Here is a 19,093-nt window from a genome sequence, read left to right as displayed (position 1 = left end):
GCTGTATCAGAAAGATATCCTACAAAATTTTTTTACGCTTCGGCAGATAAGTAAAGAGGAGTTTTTTCCTCCTGTTCTCTACCACTGAGTATGGGTGCTGAATCAGTCTGTCTTCTGCCCGTACATTCATAAATGAGGTTAGACATTTAATGTTTAAATTACTGAGTATTTGAGGCACATGAAGATGGAAAGAAGTAATAAAATACACAGATAAAATAAAAAGATATTTGCATAAGATCTTAGAAAAATACATTACTACAAAAATGTGCGGCAATGGTGACATACAGGTTTTTTTGTTGTTTTTTTTCATATATGATACATATATATATTCATATATGAGTGTGTATGAACTAAAGATCAGGCGGCATTTTATGTATGTTATGTAGATTAATTGTTCAATCTCTAAGTAAACGTTTAGTTTTGTCTAATCCATACATATTTTACATTGCATTTTACATGGTAGGTCTCCCTAAGTGACATTCAAACTTTCATATTGAAACCGCTGCGTGAAGCAACGGAAGCCGGAAAGGGACAATGTGCAGTTCTCCACTTAGCGCAGGCTCTCTGTCACTTCGGGAGAAATGTGTCCAGCAACAGAGCGTTAGTAGTCTTCTGAAATGAAAGGCAAGCCAAAGTATGATAAACTCCCTCGGGCACATTTGAATATGTTGTCAGTGTGTTTTAAAATACAGCGGACTCGATTCTCTGTGTGCTAGTAGCTAACTTATGTTAGCTAATATAGCTAGCTGTGTTGTTAGCGGCGTGCTTCCCAGCAGTCAGTCACAGTTACAACTAATGTCTGTGTAGGTCATGTTAGATCTGGTTTGCAGGAGCTTTACAGCACTTTATTCATACAAAACAACAGTTTACTAAAGATTGTGCTTCAGGGCCAGAAATCTTAATAATGTCTGATTAGATATTGGGCTAAAAATACAGAGTTCACTTTCCTTAACGTTACTGTTGCTAAGTGCTCAGGCTGATGGTTCAGTTTGGATGCTGTGTTTGAGTGTTCCTGTTGTCTTGATTTAAATGTGAACGAACGAAAATTAACCTGCTCGCATTTCACCAGCTGGTTTCTGTTGTTGTGGATGTCTGAACAGGTGCGAATAGCTTTCAGGCTGTAGGCTGTTGTCCATTTGTGCTATAAACAGTAGGTTTTCACGTACCGGTACTTTAATTCTTAAATAATCTGTTAGAGATCTTTTAAATGTTTCGCTACAAAATGAAAAAAAAGAGTCTTAAAACGAGAGATGTTCAACTTATAACGATATAAAGCAGTGTGAAATGTTGCATATAATCACATTTGACAAGTTAACCAGTTAATTGCTTAACAACTAGTCGCGCTCATGTGGGTTGTGTATGTAGTAGAATGATGGCTTGTTTTTCAGTATTCTTCACTTTCAGTATTTTTCAGAGTATATGATGTTTTTCTCTTGTTATTAAGGTAGGACTAACAGTGATCATTTTTTTGTGTCCACGCAGGACTGATGTTAACTGGATGTAGAAACCTTTCTCTGACACTTTTTCCATCCACCTATAGAGGACTTTGTGCTAGGAGGAGCTTGACCTCACGGGCTGCTCTCTACTCCTCTCCCTCGGCGCTTTCATCCACCTCTTCATCTCCCCCATCTCACAGCTTCTTGACAAGCCAACGCACCTCAGTCCCCTTTCACTCATCTGTCCAATTCATTTCCAGCCGCTGCTTTCCTCATTCTCCTCACTGTTCAAGCCCGATGGAGCTAAAAGAAGTTCTGCAGGTGATGGAGCAGCTTGCTCCTTTGTCTCTGGCTGAGGCATGGGACAATGTTGGCCTTCTGGTGGAGCCTAGTAAATCTCGGCCTGTTAAAACCATCCTGCTGACCAACGACCTCACAGATGCTGTCATGGAGGAAGCAGAGGCCATGAGCTGTGACCTCATTATCTCATATCACCCCCCGTTGTTTCGACCAATCAAGCGTCTGGTTCAGAAAGACTGGAAGCAGCGATTGGCGATTCGTGCTGTGGAGGCTGGGATAGCAATCTTCTCCCCTCACACCTCGTGGGATAGTGTTAAAGAAGGAGTAAATGACTGGCTGGTGGGGGGACTTGGTAAGAGGTCATTCTGAATGGAAAATGTGTCACACACACCTACAGGACTTGAATATTTAATGAAAGTGCAGGTTAAAATGTTGTGAGACTGACCCACCGGTCAACTGTTTTGACAGCGTGTCCTCTATCTTGAGTGGTTTTTTTTCCCATCTCTGCTATCTATCTCTGACTCTCAGGTAGTGGTCAGGTGTCTGTGCTGAGTCAGGCCCTCTGTGGCGCCTCCCACAATCACAAACTGGAGTTCTCAGTCAAGAGCATGGAGGAACTACACGCTGTAATGGAGGAACTGAAGGCTTGTGACAATGGAACGTCACTACAACATTCAGTCAGCAGGTCCTGTACACATTTGCACAGCTTAGCGCAGCAGTGATTAGCCAATTAATCCAGTAGTCAAAAGAAATTTTGACATTTCATAAACTACCAATCGTGAAGATAACTGCCAGATCAATCGTTATAAAAATAATTGTCAGCTGCAACTAACAATTACAGGCTTGTGTTAGCCTTTTTAAATATCCCACTATTCCATATGCTTGACGGAGCTGCAGAATTGTGCCAAACATTCATAACACATTCCTTTCATTCAAGCACCCTTAAAAGTAATCTCCTTCATTTCAGTACTGCATGAAATCAACTTGCAGACACCTGTAACCTTCACAGCCAATCTAGAAAAGTCTAGTTCTTAGGTCTGTTTTTGTCTCAAAGTGTTGAAAAAAGTGTTTGTGTAAGATTTGAATGTCAGTTGTAATGAAGAAACAGCTACTGTTTCCTCATTGTATTGCACTGACAAGCCATTTGGCTCTTTGGCCTGTCAGTGCAATGCATTTTGGGAGTTGACTTTCACACCTTGGGTGTCAAAGAAAAAACTGACACACAGACTCGACTTCATTTCCATAAGAAAAACAAAATCATGCACTCTGATTGATTACGTATTTTCAGCATGAGAATGATGACTAATCATTTATGTTAGCTGGCAGTAAGAATGCGAGTTGTATAGAATTTGTATGTAACAGGTTTAACTACTGGTCATCACTAAGTTCCTTGGCGCTGGTGAATAATAGTTTATCTCCCCTCATAACAGACCGGATGGCAGTGGGATCCATGTCGGTGTGAACTGCAGTGACTCAGCACTGACCTCCAGTGTTCAGACTCTGTTACGACACAATACCCCCGGCCTGTCCCTCAGCATCCTGAAGTTAGAAAAGGTACAACACAGACACAGCAGTGATTGTTTATCACTGGTGTTTTTTTTATGTGTTTTAAACTTAACTCTCCACCTCTCACTCCACTCCCTGCAGCGCCCTCTACCGGGCCATGGCCAAGGACGTCTTAGTGTTTTGGACCAGCCAGTAACCGTGGCAACAGCCGTCGAGAAAATGAAGTCCCACTTGGGTTTGAATCACCTCCGTTTGGCTCTGGGATTGGGGCAGACGCTTGGTAATTCGCTCTTTTTTCAAACAGCATGACGTTTTACTGTATAAATTCAGTAAACATGTCAGCAATGTGAAGGATCTGAACCTTAGCCTAGTAGATGTCCTAAATGATTTGTAATTCTCGCACCAAGTAGACAACACATTTGGCTGGTTTCACAGATTAGCACATAAAACCCCAAATTTTTCAGGAAATAAATAACAAGTATTGCCAGAGATGTCAGCCTGCCTTCCTTGGAGGTTGATGGCTCACAGATAGAGCAAGCCCTAAACGAGCCTTGATAAATAAACTTCTTAAAAGTCTCATTTAAACAACTCCAGTGCCACTAAAGGAAAGCTGAAGGGTAGAGGTAGACAGATGATTGTTTTGAAATTCGTATCATGTATTGATATTAAAATGGTGAAATGGTCCCAAGTTATCATGCTTGTATTTTCCAGAGTCCTCTGTGTGTACTGTGGCTGTGTGTGCTGGATCTGGGGCCTCGGTACTGAATGGAGTAAAGGCAGACCTTTATATCACAGGTAGACATTTTAAGTAAATACCTGACATGATGATTTGTTTTATTGCCAATGTATGTGCTTGGCATAGTTATGCCTGCAGATGTAATTATTCCATCCATTGTTCAGGTGAGATGTCCCACCATGAGGTGCTGGACGCCGTGGCGAAGGGAACCAGCGTCATTCTCAGTGACCATAGCAACAGCGAGCGGGGATTTCTGTCTGTGTTCAGGGAGAGGCTGGCTGTGCGTCTTCCTGACAGTGTAACAGTGGTGGTGTCGAAGGCTGACAGAGACCCTCTGGAGGTGGTCTGACCGACAGTTACACTAGTTAATACTGATCTCTGCCTAGGTTGGATAAAATAGACAACATCACAAAAGCACTTTAACTAATGGTGTGATTCAAATGTATGTGTGTGACACAATGAGGCCCTTAATATATCTAGTGATCATTGCACGGTATTTTAGTGTATCAACATGTAATTACTCAAAGTGCTTCCTTGGTTCATCTTGTACTATTTATCATGTATTCCTGACAGGGTCTTAATAAAAATGGGTTCTATTTGATCAAAAAATGGATTGTGGGCATGTTTGATAAGACAAAATATCCTCAAATGCACAGTGAGGGCTGAAGATAAAAGCAATGTAATCTGGAATCAGAATGCCTATTTCTTTTGCATGCGCAGGATTTATTTAGGGACAACATAAAGCCTGTTTTAATCCTAATAGCCACAGACAACCAGTGCTCTCTTTGCTGATGTGGATAGAAAATTTCACAAATTTACTCTGAAAGGAAGAGTGTTTGCATTGTGCATACAGGAGAAAAAAAACAGTAATCCTCACCGGATTAAAAGGTTGTCCCATTATAAACATGCTCCTGTTATGCAGGACGTGTTCGAACATCGCACATCTCCACCACTTTGAGCCAACGATGACAATTTGAAGACAAATATGTCTTATAAAAGTGTTCACAATAACCTGACCTTTGGACCTCAGTGAGCAAACACAAGTGGAAATCAAACCACTTAGCACATACATGTCAAAGAGCAGGCCTATGGCAATACTTAATGCACTGTAAACAAAACACTATTGTAGTGGTAAATAAACAAAACAAGTAACAATCCTCATCATTGACTATTAGAGAGTCTGGTGGTTGCTGTGCTGGCAACACACCTGTCAGCTCGTAAAAACATTAAGAGACGTCACACGCACTTCGCAGCCCCCGTCGAGGTAATGACCTCACTCTCGGTGTGGCGTTCACACCTCCACTTCCTCTCAGTCCTTGCTCGCTTTCATCCCCGACACGTATGTACGCACACACAAATGGAGAAGGAAAACAACAACTAGAACAACATTTAGGTTTCAGTCCTGTAAAGGGACTCCAGCTGTCACTTTGTAGTTGCAGAAATGTCTGTGAGCAGGTATATTTGGGTTCTCTTCTTCCTTTTCTAGGATTCTTAAAGACATTCTTAAAAACATAAAGTCTCCCACACAGGTTATCCTGTCTGATCATTTAAATCGCAAAGGCTCTATTCATGACATAACAGTAATCACCACCTGCCTCCAATGACTGTTGACAAGTCATCCAAGCAACATCACCCAACTGTTACCAGATCTTCAATATTAAAATCTCTTTAAGAGGTCGCGATGTGACCTTTAAGCAATTCAAGTTTGCACAACAGCAAAAACAGCGTGGGGGACTTGCTGAAAACAACAAGTAAATTAAGTGCCTCAAAAGAATAAAAAGAAAGACCAAAGCTTTCTGTTTATAAATTGATTTGAGCAGAAGACATCTCAAATCTTACTGCAACTGGTTTATGTACATGAAATTTATTTTTTTATCTGTAGACACTTCACATTTTGCCACTGATAGAATCCTTTCATAGCCAGTGCTAGAATACAACAGATAGAATACAAGTACATTTACTTAAGTAGTGCCCTGAAGTGCAGGTTTAAGGTATTAAAACCTACTCTTCTGGTCCACTACATGTCAGTGGGAAATAATGTGCTTATACCCTTTTACATATAGTGTGTATAAAATATTGTATATTCCTGGTTAAATGACAAAAAAGTCTCACCAACAGGAGAGACTGTGCTGCAAAAGGAGTACTTTTACTTGAAGTACATCCCGCTAACAGTACTGATTGATGATGATTTTGGTTACTGCTACCTGCAAATATTCTTCTATTCTCAGGTATTCTCACATTGTTGTACATTTACTTACGTGAAGTATCTAAATATTCTCTACCATGCATACTACTGCTAAATAACTGACTGTCCAGTTCAGCCAATACCAGTTTGTGTGTGTGGTCCACACTGTGTTGTTTATGGTGTTCTAAATGCAGGTCCTGTCTGCTCACCAAACGTCCCAAACAACAGAGTTTTTATTGAATATATTCATTCAACTGTGTTTAATAGTGTTAAATATTGCCCGTGTCTTTGCCCAGAATGAGCTGTAATACTGAACTCGTACCTGAATTCAAAGTTTTTATATAAAATTCTAGACCCTTGTGTTTGCCTGGTGGCCAAATTGCAACTGTAGGCCAAACTGTCTTCCTCTTCCACCTTCATTCGAGGCCCGACTCCCTGCTGAGGAAGCCTAATAAGCACACCAGTGAGAGGAAGAAACATGTCATCAAGTCGTCAAACAGCCACAGGGGACCTGTCACTAAACTACTAGCTTTCTATATGTGTGTAAGAATTCACATAAACATTCCCCAGAATTAACAAATTAAGAACAAAATCTGAAAGTAAGATTACAAAGGCCATACACATACCATACCTCCAACTAATTGCTGTACTAATGACTAAAATTGAGGATAAATATGTATAATGGAGTCCTGCAAAAGTACAGATGTTTAAGCAACAAAACAAATTTAAAGTATGAAAATTAAAAGTGCTGTAATGAGTATAGTCTTAACTTGTTGATGCATTAATATGTAAGCAACATTTCAATGTTGATGGTTGACAGAGAGCAAATTTTAACTAATTTATATGGTTTGAGTAGTATAACTCACAGTGACGTATCATATTTTATAAGCTGATTTTATGTTTTATTTGTAGAATGCCTATATGCAAGGTATCTAGTTACTACAGCAAGTACAGTTTACCTCTGAAAGGCAGTGAATAAGAACTAAAAAGCAACATAAAAAAGAGAAAACACATGTAAAGTACAAACATCTCTGAACAGAACTTGAGTGGAGGTACTTATTTGAGCTCTACTAACAAACTTACACACAAATCACATAATTTTTCCCACCAGACATTAGGGTAAATTCTAGGTTTTTTGAATTACCTCTCAATAAGGGTTTTGTTTGTGTTTGTCGAGCCGGGACAGAAGGGAAGCTGAGTGTAGAGAGACAGGGAGACAAAAAAGTTGCCATTTGGCCCTATGTGTGAATATCCACACACCTATTTAACTGAGCAACTCACCACTGCGGGCATTTGAAGCAAAGGACAGCAGAGGGATAAGAGCAGAAATCTTTAAGAGGGGCTCTCCAAGCACAACGGAAGATTGACACCACAGGCTCAGCACATCTGTACAACAAAACAGAGAAGGGGACAGTGTGAAATGTTCCTTTGGAGCCAGTGAAGAGGAGAGAATACTGAAACAACACATAAAAAGGAAAATGCTGAGCGTGGACATGTACCCCAGTTTGACTCTGGGAGCACAAAGAATCGGAGACTGCGTTTACAGAGGTGAGAGGAAGTGTGTGTGCATGTGTGCGCGTGAGATGGAAACAGACTGGACAGCCGTGTCGAAAAGTGACTTAACGCTTTTAAACTGTTTGCTTTTGAAATCCTAAATGTTAATCCCAGATTTCATACTGATGTAAAAAGGTTTTTGCAAGTTTTCGAGATGACCCTTCAAGATGTACGAGGCATTAAGCTAACTCAGGTGTGTCTATAACCACAGCATTAGTGCAAATCTACAAGCAGGACTCAAATGTGTCTCCGCTTCTTCAGTGTGGGAAGACATGTTCTACTCTCTCTGAGTGGCCACATGTCCGTAAAGGTCCACCTACTGGGCTTTTTGTATCGCCTGCAATGTTCCAAATTCTGTTTTCCTTCTTTTTCACAATACTCATAGGTACTTTTGAAATACATCATGACCCTAAAACACTCAAGTGCCCCTCAAGTTCTCCATAAATGAACAACTATTGCATCCGTAAAAGTAGGAAGTATCCATTATTTAGCAAAGTCTGCTGTGCTACCAGAGAACTCAGTTACTGATTTAACTATGTTTATAATAATGACGCACTGAGATTTGTCGTTTTATCACCTCTCTTCCTGGTGTTTAGTTTGTTGGAAGATGTGTATTTTGTGGTTGAGCACTGATTGATCCAGTGGTAAACCCCTGATAAAGCTTAGTAAAGCTTATGGGACACAGCCAAAATATACATGCATACAAAACATATATAATTTGCTTTATTTCAACCATTTTACCCTGGATTTGTTTTCCCATAGACCGTCAGGCATCAGCCCATATGCCGCTGTACCCTCCTGCCTGTGACATGGCAGCCAAAGCCCTGCCGCCAAGGCTGCTGGCCCCGCCCCCTGGCCCCAATGAGCCTGTCACCAAAACCCCGAAAGATGAGGTGAGGATGGAGCTGGAGAACGCGTCATTGTGGAAACAGTTCAGCTCGGTGGGCACAGAGATGATCATCACAAAGAAGGGCAGGTGAGGGGATATAATGCACTGACCTTTGACCCCACTCTCTGTCTACATCTTAACTTTATATAAAAGAGATGAACAAGCTGCCCAGAAGAGAGCCTAGTCAAAAGTGAGCTAACTTTTGGCCTCCCTCCTTTTCTCTCAGACGCATGTTCCCCGGGCTGAGGTTAAAGCTCTCAGGCCTGAACCCATCTCTCCGTTACATCCTCCTCCTGGACATCATCCCTGCTGACAGCTCCCGCTATCGTTTCCAAGGCGGTGGCTGGCAGGCTGTTGGTGGAGCAGAGGCGAGGCTACCAGACCGGGTTTTCATCCACCCGGACTCACCCGCCACGGGAGCTCACTGGCAGAGCCGCACCATTTCGTTTCACTACGCCAAACTCACCAACAACACACTGGACACACAGGGACACGTAAGTACTGCAGACTGACTGACTCACCAAAATTCTACAGTAACAAAAAACTTCATGTGTAGATTTTATCTTTATGGTGAATTTTGAGGCATTTCTTTTCCTGCATTTTCAGATCATCCTGCACTCGCTGCATCGCTACCAACCCAGAATTCATGTAATTGAAGCCAGAGACGTGCTGAGATGGGGGGGAGGGCAACACTCATTTGTTTTCCCTGAGACCCAGTTCATCACAGTCACTGCCTACCAGAACAACAAGGTACCATAATACAGCAACACTGAGAAAATTAAAGCCAAGAACTGAAGTAGAGCGAAGGCAACCAAATGTAATTTTTTATTTTTTGTTTTTTTCAGATCACAGAACTTAAGATCAACTCTAATCCCTTTGCTAAAGGCTTCCGGGAGGACGGCATGAACAGCAAAAAGTAATTCCCAGAATATATCCACACAGAAACACACATATTGATGTATATGTCTCACACCGTTGCATACACATTGTGGAAGATCTAAACTTCTCGTTTTTCTCTGCAGACAAAGGGATGCACGACAGAAGCGCAAAATGTCTGCGATGACAGAAACCTTGGACAGGCCTAATGGTAAGTTACACCACTTTAAATCCTTAAATTTTGATATAACTGTTACTTCCTGTATTGTCTTGAATTGCCTTACCCTAAAACACCCACACTTTCCCATGTCCCTCTCAGTGAGTTGTGATCCATGCGCCCCTACTGAGGTTCTGTCACAACCTATAGGCAACACCGGCAGCACAGACCTGCAGGACCTTGCTCTGGCCTCTCTGCCCCCATTGCCTGACACCCCCTGTGGGTTCAGACCAGAAGAGGCCTCCTACCAGGACACATTGGTCCCGGAGCAGCCACTAGACCTCGGTCAGGCATTCATGGCATCCCAGATGTCTGATATCAGCATCTCCGTGGCCAGTGGGGTGCAGAACACACCAGGAAGCGAGGTGGCAAATAGCATGATTGAGAGGTAGGTGTGAGGAAGGACATGGATTTATTTTTTACAGGTACTTTACTCGTGTTCAACACTTACAACTGTTTCAGCACTAAAATGTATATCTGTTATTTCTTTGTTTCCTCCACAGATCAGACACTACATCTTACAACTCCAACTTCCCTGCTGCTGAGCCCAACTCTTCTTCTTTTCCCTCGGCTTCTCTTCCTCAGTCATCCTCCTTCTCCTCCCCTCCGGTCCCTGACTCTTCAGATACATCCAATTCTCAGCCCCCTATCCCTCCTATTGACTATCCCACCATTCTTTCCTCCTCCCCCACGCTGTCCTCCACTTCCACCACTCCCTCTCTGCAGCAGACCTCCTTCACCTTCCCCACTCCGCCTCCTTCAAACTCCTCCTCACCACAGCCACTCCTGTCCTCCTCCTCCTCCCCTTCTGCCAACACCTATCACACTGTCTCTGAGACTCTCAGTCCACATACACCTACAGACCCCATATTTGCTGCCCAACCTCCCACATGTCAGTCAGGACTTCAGCATGAAATATCAGCTCATTCCATGCTTGTCCAACCTAGTCAGCTGCTGCAGGGTGAACCGATCACCAGGGGAAATAATGAGCCCAACGATCAAAGCTCAGCAGCTTTTACCTATCCAAATGTCCTTTCTGCAAATCCTGTTCCAGTTACCGCTCAGCCTCTAGCTAACCAAAACCAACCAGCTCCTGGTCTGCCTTGCTCTCTACCCACTCATGGTGGCCCCACATCTTTTGCCTTCCCCTCTGTCCCGCCACACATGCAAAATCTGTCTTTTTCAAATATGCCTCCCAGCTCTGCCCACCCTGCCCTGCACCTCCCAAATCTGAGCCACCAAGCCCAAGCTCCCTCCCTTGCTGCTGCCTTCCCTCCCTCCTCCTTCATGCACCCATCATCCTCCCTTCCTCACCCTCCTTTCCAGCCCTCCTCTTGTTTGGCTGTCTCCTCTTCTTTCCAGCAATCCGCCACCTCATTGACACAAACAGCCCACCCTCAAAATCTGCCCAATCCCTCCACTTCCTCCTCAACCTCTTCCTACCCTCAGGTTGAAATAGGTGCCATCCCTCAGTTCAATCCCGCCACCCCCTACCGACCAGAAGTGGTATTGCACCACCCATCCCTTCTCCCTCAGCTGGATCCATCACTTCCCCCGAGTCTTCCTTCCTCCACCCCTCCCCCGGCCCTCTACCCTGCCTTTCCGTCCTACCCTCTCCGGCTTCGTCAGGACCCTCACTCATCCCTCTCCATCCCTTTCAGGCATCTGTACAGACAACACCAGCATGGCCACGCCCACCCCCAGGGGTCTTACCTGGACATGAGCACAAGATCTGTATTTTAGAATACTGGATCGTTAACGTTGACAAAATGTTTCAGCTTGATAGCGCTTGTAGGGTTTTTTTTTTTTTTTTTTAGTTCAAGTAGCATAATGTACTGTAAGTGAGAGTGTGTATTCCCAAGAAGTCAGCTGATATACAAATGAATGAAATTGAACCAAATCTGTAAATAGCTGTTGTTTTATTTTCAAATATCCATTCCAGTGTGAAAAATAAAAGTCTTGTGTTCCTGACTTTTTGTGATTAATTTCTTTTCAACTGAAAGACTGAACATAGTAAAAACAAAAGTGTAGGCCTGTAGTTCTACTGGGGTTCTCTGTTTTGGCAAGAACCTCTAAAACTCACGTTATAACTTGTAACTGAATTTAATCTGTGGAGTATCCAAAATACAGTCAAATTGATACATACCGTATAAGGAGTTATTTACAGGACTATTTCTGGACAGTGCATGAAATTAGGGGACCCATTAGATTGCATATCCAGATTAGCAAAATTAGATATACTGCCATCGTCAACATTTCTTTCATACATGTTATAGCCTGTTTTCATTAAAAACAAACAAACAAACAAACAAACAAAAAACAGCCACTAAACATAATGCTACTGGAGATAATTAAATTCAATAAGGTCACAAATTTGACTAACTGTGAGACAATTGAAATTCCTAAACTAGTTTGCGGGAAACCGGTGAAGACTCTTGCAGCATCAAATGAACAAATTAGAGGTAAAGATGCTGGAGCCAGGCTAGTTGTGCCCCCGTTTCTACTCTTTACGCTAAGCTAAGTTAGGTGGCTGCTTGCATGTATTTCCCAAAATGTCTCTTCCCTCAAAATGTTAGGTATTATCCAGACCACACAATGTCAAAACATATCAGAGTTTAGTGTCCCATATCTTCTGAGTGATAAAAGAAAACACTCATTTTAAAGTGAGTTACCCACTTCATCTGCAATAGTGTACGTTTCTTTCCCAAACTGCTGCAGATTGAGCAGTAGATTTAAATATAGAATTATGGTTGGATGAAATAAAGACTTTTTGATACATTGCTGTTATTTCTGCGGAGCTGTTTTCATTTCTGCATGATTACTTGAATATTTTCAACCTTTTTGAGTTGAGAGTGACAGCATCAGTGACTAACTATTTGAATTCTCATGCCTAGTTGGTGAGCAGTGCCAGCATAGGAAAGATTTAAGTGGACTGTGTGTGAAGTCAGAGACCTTTCAGGCTGTCAGGTTGGAGAAACGTGACGAGAACGGCAGCAGTTAATCATTTCCTTTTTGGCGCTTTGCTTGGAGTTGGGACTTGGGAGAATCCGCCCTTTAAAATATAACTGACCTCTTTAAGTATCTGCTTTGTGTCCACTTCTCTCAGTTTATGGGTCACAGACGGATCATCTTTAGTCCCCGGAGAGATGTTACAAAGTCAGCCTAAAAATAGAACAGATTAAAAACACAGTAATTGAGATATTTGTAAAGATTCAGAACAATAATAATCAGATAAGGGAACATTACGTTTAGGACACCATTATAATACATCAGGTCAGGTACTATTTAAAAAACAGAGGCACATAACATAAGACATACTGTGCTATTAAATGGGACATATTGATGTTGATAGAAATATGACTAATAACTTAATGTTTGTGGGATTCATAAGTTTGGACAAAAATTGTACAACATCCCAAATTTCATCACAAGTCAAATTTCAGCTCTGTGTCATGGACAGATGACGACATTACATTTACATGCATACATATGCAGTGAATTTAATACTGCTTCTTGTATTCGACCCACACTGACTGGATTATCACCAAATAACAGCACAGAATTACCTTTCACAGGCAAATTTATTCCGGCATAAAATAAAGAATAAAAGCCTGACTGAACATGAGAAATGCTTTGACATAAGACAAAGTGAGCTTTAAATGTTAGGGGTGATTTTGGGGCTTGATGCTAAGGGTCAGCTTGATGTTTACTGAAATTTCCAAGTAGTCACTTATTAACCAGTGTGAAAGCCAAAAGATGATGAATTTTGCAGATCCACACACAAATCCTCAAATAACACCTGCTTAGCGTTTCAACAGCATTTTTGGGTCTTACTTTTCGGAAAGAGGGTAATGTGTTTCTACTGACTTATTTCTTAATTAATTTCTGGTCATTTTTGAGGTTTTTGTTGTCTTTGGGGTTGCCTAACATCTAAATGCAATTGTGCTGACTTTTACTTACCGATCTCCTTAAAGATGTTTTATTGGTGCTAATTTTTCTATAATTGATTGATCAGTGTTGCTGTTTAATGTTGTCAAATTCACTGACAGGGTCATGCAGTAAGGCTTGTAACTGCATAAACACGCATGCTATCCTTTTTATCTCCTCATCCAACAGGTTCTGAAATGAGAGGATATCAAGTCTTCCCTGAGGTGACCTTTCAGGCTCTGATCCTGGAATTTGCATCAGTGTATTTTCATTAAATGCACATGTTAGATACAGCTTCCTCAGTGAGCAGATGGTACACGCTTTAAAATTACAGCAAGGGAAGATTTATACAAACGCTTCGACTCATTGAGACTTCATCAACAAGCTGCGTCAGGAATATACAGACACTCACAGGCACCCACTCTTTCTGGGATGATGATTTGCTCTCGTTTTCGTCCCTCACTTCCTCACCTTGCGTCGCTGAGGCTGCTGGTTACCGGTACTGCTCCCTGTAGGACGGTGGCAAGCAAGCAGCCAGACCTCTCTGCAACCCTGGCCTTTGAGGATCCCAGCGCCTTCAGGGTGAAGAGCTGGGGTGAGCTGCTCCGTGCTCTGGGCATCTTCCGCCTCTGCTCCTTCCCTGTGCTGGTTAACAACTGTGGAAAGGTATGTTTGCCACTTGTGATCATTATTTGGAGAAAAATGACTGATGACAGAAGCAGGAACAGAGATTTCCTTCTTTTCTCATTCAATCTTTGACACACTGACTGTGTTGTCTTGTTATGGCAGATTATTTGCTGATGTTTACAGTCGTGTAAATATGTGACACACTGCTTCTGTATCACCTCATGAATCTCCATAATTTTTCCATCTGCTCCACCTTCTTCGTTCAGTTGATGTCCATAGCACGTACCCTCCTGGGACGCAGGGGGTTTTCTTTGCTGCTGCGGCCCACTGTGTATGCCCAGTTTGTGGCTGGAGAGAACGAGAGTGAGATCTCACAGTCCATGGAGAAGATGAGCTTGCTGGGGCTGAGGCCCATGCTGGCAGTACCCATCGAAGAGGATCTGGGAGAAAGCACCGGGTATTAAAAACACACATACTCAGGCTCCTTTTTATCACCTGTATCAGTGTCAAATGAAGGCCAAGAACAAGTATTTGCTCAGTTTTAATTTTAATCTTATCTTATCCTGAATTTAACTTGTTAAGTTATACAAAATGAAAAAAAAAAAGAACAAATAACTGAGAGCAAAAAGTTGTTCCAGGACACAAGATAACATGCGAATGCAGAGTGACACTTCGCAAAACATATGAGAAAAAATGTTTGCACAGATAGATCATTTTATTAAGTTAGTTAAGCTATGTGAAGTACCTTTTAGCCTTATGCTGCTTTTTTGTCACCACCAGGGAGAAGACATATGATGAGAACATGGACGCCATGTTGGAATGCGTGCGAATGTCTCACAGCAATGCCTGGAGCAAAGACCCAATGATGCAGCTGAAGGTCACAGCCCTGTTCAGACCAGAGTTGTGTGTAAGGCGACATTTTATATTTCACAGTCTCCATTAAGAATGTTTTTAGGACATGATTCTCCGCTACGGCTACTAAGTGGTTACTGCATATTAGAATTCATACACGGGTAACAAACTTTTAAATGCTAGGGGTTTTTTAGGGTTTCTCAGGTCATATAAGAACCCTGACAAACTGTGAGCTGGACCAGAGCCAAACAGTAGTTGAATGAAGTTCAAATACATGGGAAAAAAGATAAGAGCGCACTTGTTAGTGTTTGGAGTGTCCACAGCTGTTTCAGGCTGTTTCTGAATGCACCCCACACCCCAAAATATCTCCCACTGTGCCCTCCTGATTCTGAGTCCTTCTTCTCACTGATGAGGCTGTGCTGCTTCTATCAAGGTGAAAATCACAACTCTCATTGCAAAACAACCGTATGACCTGAATCTCCTCGTCAGAGCTCTGGATGGAGAGGTACGTCCGCTATACACCAAAATAACCCTGTTTGTCAAAATGTTTTCCTTTTCCCCAGTTCAGACATACATTTACAGTTACATTAAATGTGAAATGACCTCTGACCTTTGCCTAAAACTGTCTCCTTCAGCCAATCAGCTTCCCTGGTTTAGATGAACGTGAACTTGCCCATTTCTTTTGTGGCCTGCAGAGACTCAACAAAATAGCAGAGGTACACATGTGAGGCACCATGGGAAATGTAATTTATATGGGGCATATATGAATTACTACTTTGCATCTTAAACAACTGAATTATTGTGACTATTATTTTTAAGCTCCACTGTGTTTATTTTTTTAAGTGTAGCTAAAAATTTATTAGGAAGATCAGTTGTAATCAATCATCATCAACTGTTTCTTTAGGCAAGTGTGAACAAAGTCCGAGTCCTGGTTGATGCAGAGTACACCTACATGAACCCCGCCCTTTCTCTTGTCACCATGGCAATGATGAAGAAGTTCAACAAAGATGGCGCCTGGATTTGGAACACATATCAGTGTTATCTGAAGGTAACTATGTTTCATTCTCATTGTATCTTTTACAAATATCAAAAGATTTCTTTTAATTGCACTGACACATAAAACTCGGCAGGCATTGTTAAATACCGTGTCCCCCTCTTCTGCATGCGTCTTTCAGGAGTCCAGGTCTCTCCTGCTGGAAGCTCTGAGTCTGTCCAAGAAAGAGGGTTTCTGTCTGGGAGTCAAGCTGGTACGAGGAGCCTACATGGACAAAGAAAGGAAACTGGCAGAGAAAGAGGGTCGCCAGGACCCCATCCACCGGTGCTGGGAGGACACCAATGACAGGTGGATGGGACACAGGGGCCATTAATCACAAGCAGGCAAATGCATTCTAGACAAGGACAAAATGTTACCTTAATGAAGATGAATCTGGTGCTTGTCTGAGTTGGATCAATTTTACCAAAGCATCTGGATGCAAATCAAAGTGCATTTGTTTTGTGATGTGGTGAAGCTTCTTGAAAAGGAAAAAAAAAAAAAAATACAGATAATTTCTGACCGGGAACTCAACTCCAACACTGTTTACTTGTGGTTTACTTGTGGTTTACTTGTGCAGTTATAATGGCTTGCTGGATGTGATGCTGGACGTCATATCCCAGAAACCTGAGCGCTACAGGATCATAGTCGCCTCTCACAACGAGGAGTCCGTGAGACGCGCCGCCAAACGGTCAGTAAAAAATCACATAAACTTGGCATCATTTAAATCATTGTTGGTAATATTTTCTTCTTTTATTTCCATGGCCTGATTTTACTTTCACTTGAATGTCACTTGATGTTGTGTATCATTAGCTCTTAAAACAAAAGAATTTATACAAGTGACATTTTTCAGTGATATACAGGAGAACAAGAAAAAGGTCAGGGACTAATAGCTGAACCTAAACTAAACTGAACCTCTTATCCCAGAAGACCACTCTCATTGTCTTACAACTACTAAAATTTATCTTGCAAGCCCTCAAGCGAGTCCCGACCCCCAGGTTTGGCACTATTGCCATGATGCATTGTGTATATCATCTCCAGGATGGGAGAGTTGGGGATAGACAAAGACGGAGGCTCCGTGTGTTTTGGCCAGCTGCTGGGCATGTGTGATCACGTTTCCCTCACACTGGGTGAGCTGTGCCTCATTTAGTTACATGACATTTTTATTTTTTTTTACGTGACAAAAGGTCCTGCGTCTTATTCAATGACACCTTCACATTAGGCATGGTTTCAGTCCTGACCACCCCAAATCATAAAATGGAGCTATGAAGGAAAGCACTGCCGTCTGAGTGATTGTGCTTAACTCTTCATTAGCTTGCATTGCCTGATAAATGAGTGTATTAACTGATTAAAAATTAATTTACAAATTCAATTTTTCCAATCACATTTTTGCCTTTGAAGTTTTTTTATTTATGCCATCTCAATGATCAATGTCTTCACTTTTTCCCTACTAATATGCCATCATTCCATTTCTCCCTGTCCTCATCCACCCCCCCCCCAGCTAAGGAGGGTTATGCTGTATACAAGTCAGTGCCGTATGGCTCAGTGGACGACACACTGCCCTATCTGGTGCGCCGGGCTCAGGAGAATCGCACCGTGTTGCAGGGAATTCGCAAAGAGAGGGACCTGCTGCGACAAGAGCTCTACAGGAGACTGAGGGGAGGCAGCTCAAAGGCCACCAGCATGCAAATCTCTTGACTTGTTAAGTTTATAATACCAAGGGAGCTCATTAAAAAGCCAAGATATCACTGCATCTTGTTGAAAAATTGAAGTGAATGTAAATCAGGTAGCCTTTGAAGCTTGGAATCAGTAGTTTTAGTTTTGCTCTGAATGGCTGGTGCGCAGCAAACTGAGAACACTAAACGCAACAAGGTTATGTTGTGCTTGGAAAACTGTAAAGAAAAAGGACACATTTCAAATACATGTTACAATGCTGACTACAACTACAACAGTCCAATATATTAATGTGAATTATAGTGATAAAATACTTTGAAATATTATTATCATTTTTAACTCCAGCTGATTACTGAAACAACACTTGTGCACATCTACTTTTAATCAGTCATCCATATGAAAACAAACACACTGCTGAACAAACAAAGCCATGTTTGACATTGCTGGAAAGGTTACTCTGAAGCAACAACTTATTAGTAACCATTATACGACACTAACGGTAACAGGGTGAATGAGTTTGAGGTTTAATGGTTAGTCTTGGATGGAATTTCATAGATGTCTGGCTCATCTGACCTACTGACCTACATAATTAAGTATTGGACAAAGGTTTTAGGACAATTCATATATGGCGTGGGTCTGTTTGTCAGCAGTTGGGCTCAGCCCCTTACTTCCAGTGAAGGGAAATCTTAATGCTTCAGCATACCAAGTCATTTTGGATAATGCTATGCTTCCAACTTTGTGGCAACAGTTTGGGGAAGGCCCTTTTCTATTCCAGCACGACTGTGTCCCAGTGCACAAAGCAAAGCTCCATAAAGACATGGTTGGATGAGTTTGGTGTGGAAGAACTTGACTGGCCCACACAGCGTTCTGATCTCAAACCCATCCAACATCTTTGAGGTGAACTGGAACAGAGATCACGAGTCAAGCCTTTTTGTCCAACATCAGTGTCTGACCTCATTAATGCTCTACTGCATGAATGGGCAGAAATTCCCACAGAAACACTCCCAGAATAGAGGAAGCTGTTATAGCTGCAAAGCTGTTTGTGTATTTAGAATGGAATGTCATTAAAGTCCCCATTGGTGTAAGGGGCAGTTGTGCAAATACTTTTGTCCATACAGTGTATTGATTCAGTATCCAGTTAATACATAAACTCTCCCTACTGACCTTTCAGATGTATCTTTTCTTTTGGACTGAAAACCTCTGTATATCAAATAGACTCTGTAGACAAAAGTCCATGTTTTTAGAATGCAATGTCATTAAAGTCCCTGTTGGTGCAATGGTCAA

General features: G+C 41.9%; 3 protein-coding genes across 5 annotated transcripts; all 3 read left to right on the top strand.

The window, feature by feature from the left end:
- The first annotated feature begins 480 nt into the window (after nucleotides 1-480).
- nif3l1 (NIF3 NGG1 interacting factor 3-like 1 (S. cerevisiae)) lies at nucleotides 481-4,587 on the top strand. Of its 3 annotated transcripts, none has more exons than XM_046377911.1 (7): nucleotides 481-624; nucleotides 1,483-2,088; nucleotides 2,265-2,421; nucleotides 3,167-3,290; nucleotides 3,384-3,522; nucleotides 3,954-4,037; nucleotides 4,143-4,587. In XM_046377911.1, the coding sequence occupies exons 1-7, from the start codon at nucleotides 618-620 to the stop codon at nucleotides 4,325-4,327; spliced, it is 1,302 nt and encodes a 433-aa protein (XP_046233867.1). In that variant the 5' UTR covers nucleotides 481-617; the 3' UTR covers nucleotides 4,328-4,587. The 3 variants fall into 3 exon arrangements, with proteins under 3 accessions (XP_046233867.1, XP_046233868.1, XP_046233869.1); XM_046377912.1 differs by having other exon boundaries at nucleotides 488-634; XM_046377913.1 differs by lacking the exon at nucleotides 481-624 and adding an exon at nucleotides 784-1,100.
- Nucleotides 4,588-7,641: 3,054 nt separating this feature from the next.
- Nucleotides 7,642-11,442, top strand: tbx6 (T-box transcription factor 6). Its single transcript, XM_046377494.1, has 8 exons — nucleotides 7,642-7,711; nucleotides 8,480-8,693; nucleotides 8,833-9,100; nucleotides 9,213-9,356; nucleotides 9,452-9,522; nucleotides 9,629-9,693; nucleotides 9,802-10,087; nucleotides 10,203-11,442. Exons 1-8 carry the CDS (start codon nucleotides 7,642-7,644, stop codon nucleotides 11,440-11,442), a joined length of 2,358 nt encoding a protein of 785 aa, XP_046233450.1.
- A 1,980-nt stretch (nucleotides 11,443-13,422) lies between these two features.
- On the top strand, nucleotides 13,423-17,874 carry prodh2 (proline dehydrogenase 2). The gene is made up of 11 exons (XM_046376280.1): nucleotides 13,423-13,547; nucleotides 13,816-14,292; nucleotides 14,520-14,710; nucleotides 15,034-15,160; nucleotides 15,539-15,610; nucleotides 15,741-15,821; nucleotides 16,010-16,153; nucleotides 16,281-16,447; nucleotides 16,716-16,826; nucleotides 17,177-17,265; nucleotides 17,637-17,874. The coding sequence occupies exons 2-11, from the start codon at nucleotides 14,059-14,061 to the stop codon at nucleotides 17,831-17,833; spliced, it is 1,413 nt and encodes a 470-aa protein (XP_046232236.1). The 5' UTR covers nucleotides 13,423-13,547; nucleotides 13,816-14,058; the 3' UTR covers nucleotides 17,834-17,874.
- Nucleotides 17,875-19,093: the final 1,219 nt, after the last annotated feature.

The sequence above is a fragment of the Scatophagus argus genome, chromosome 21, assembly GCF_020382885.2.
Source record: "Scatophagus argus isolate fScaArg1 chromosome 21, fScaArg1.pri, whole genome shotgun sequence".
NCBI classification, from domain to species: Eukaryota; Metazoa; Chordata; class Actinopteri; family Scatophagidae; genus Scatophagus; species Scatophagus argus.
This window is presented reverse-complemented; position numbering and strand designations above follow the sequence as displayed.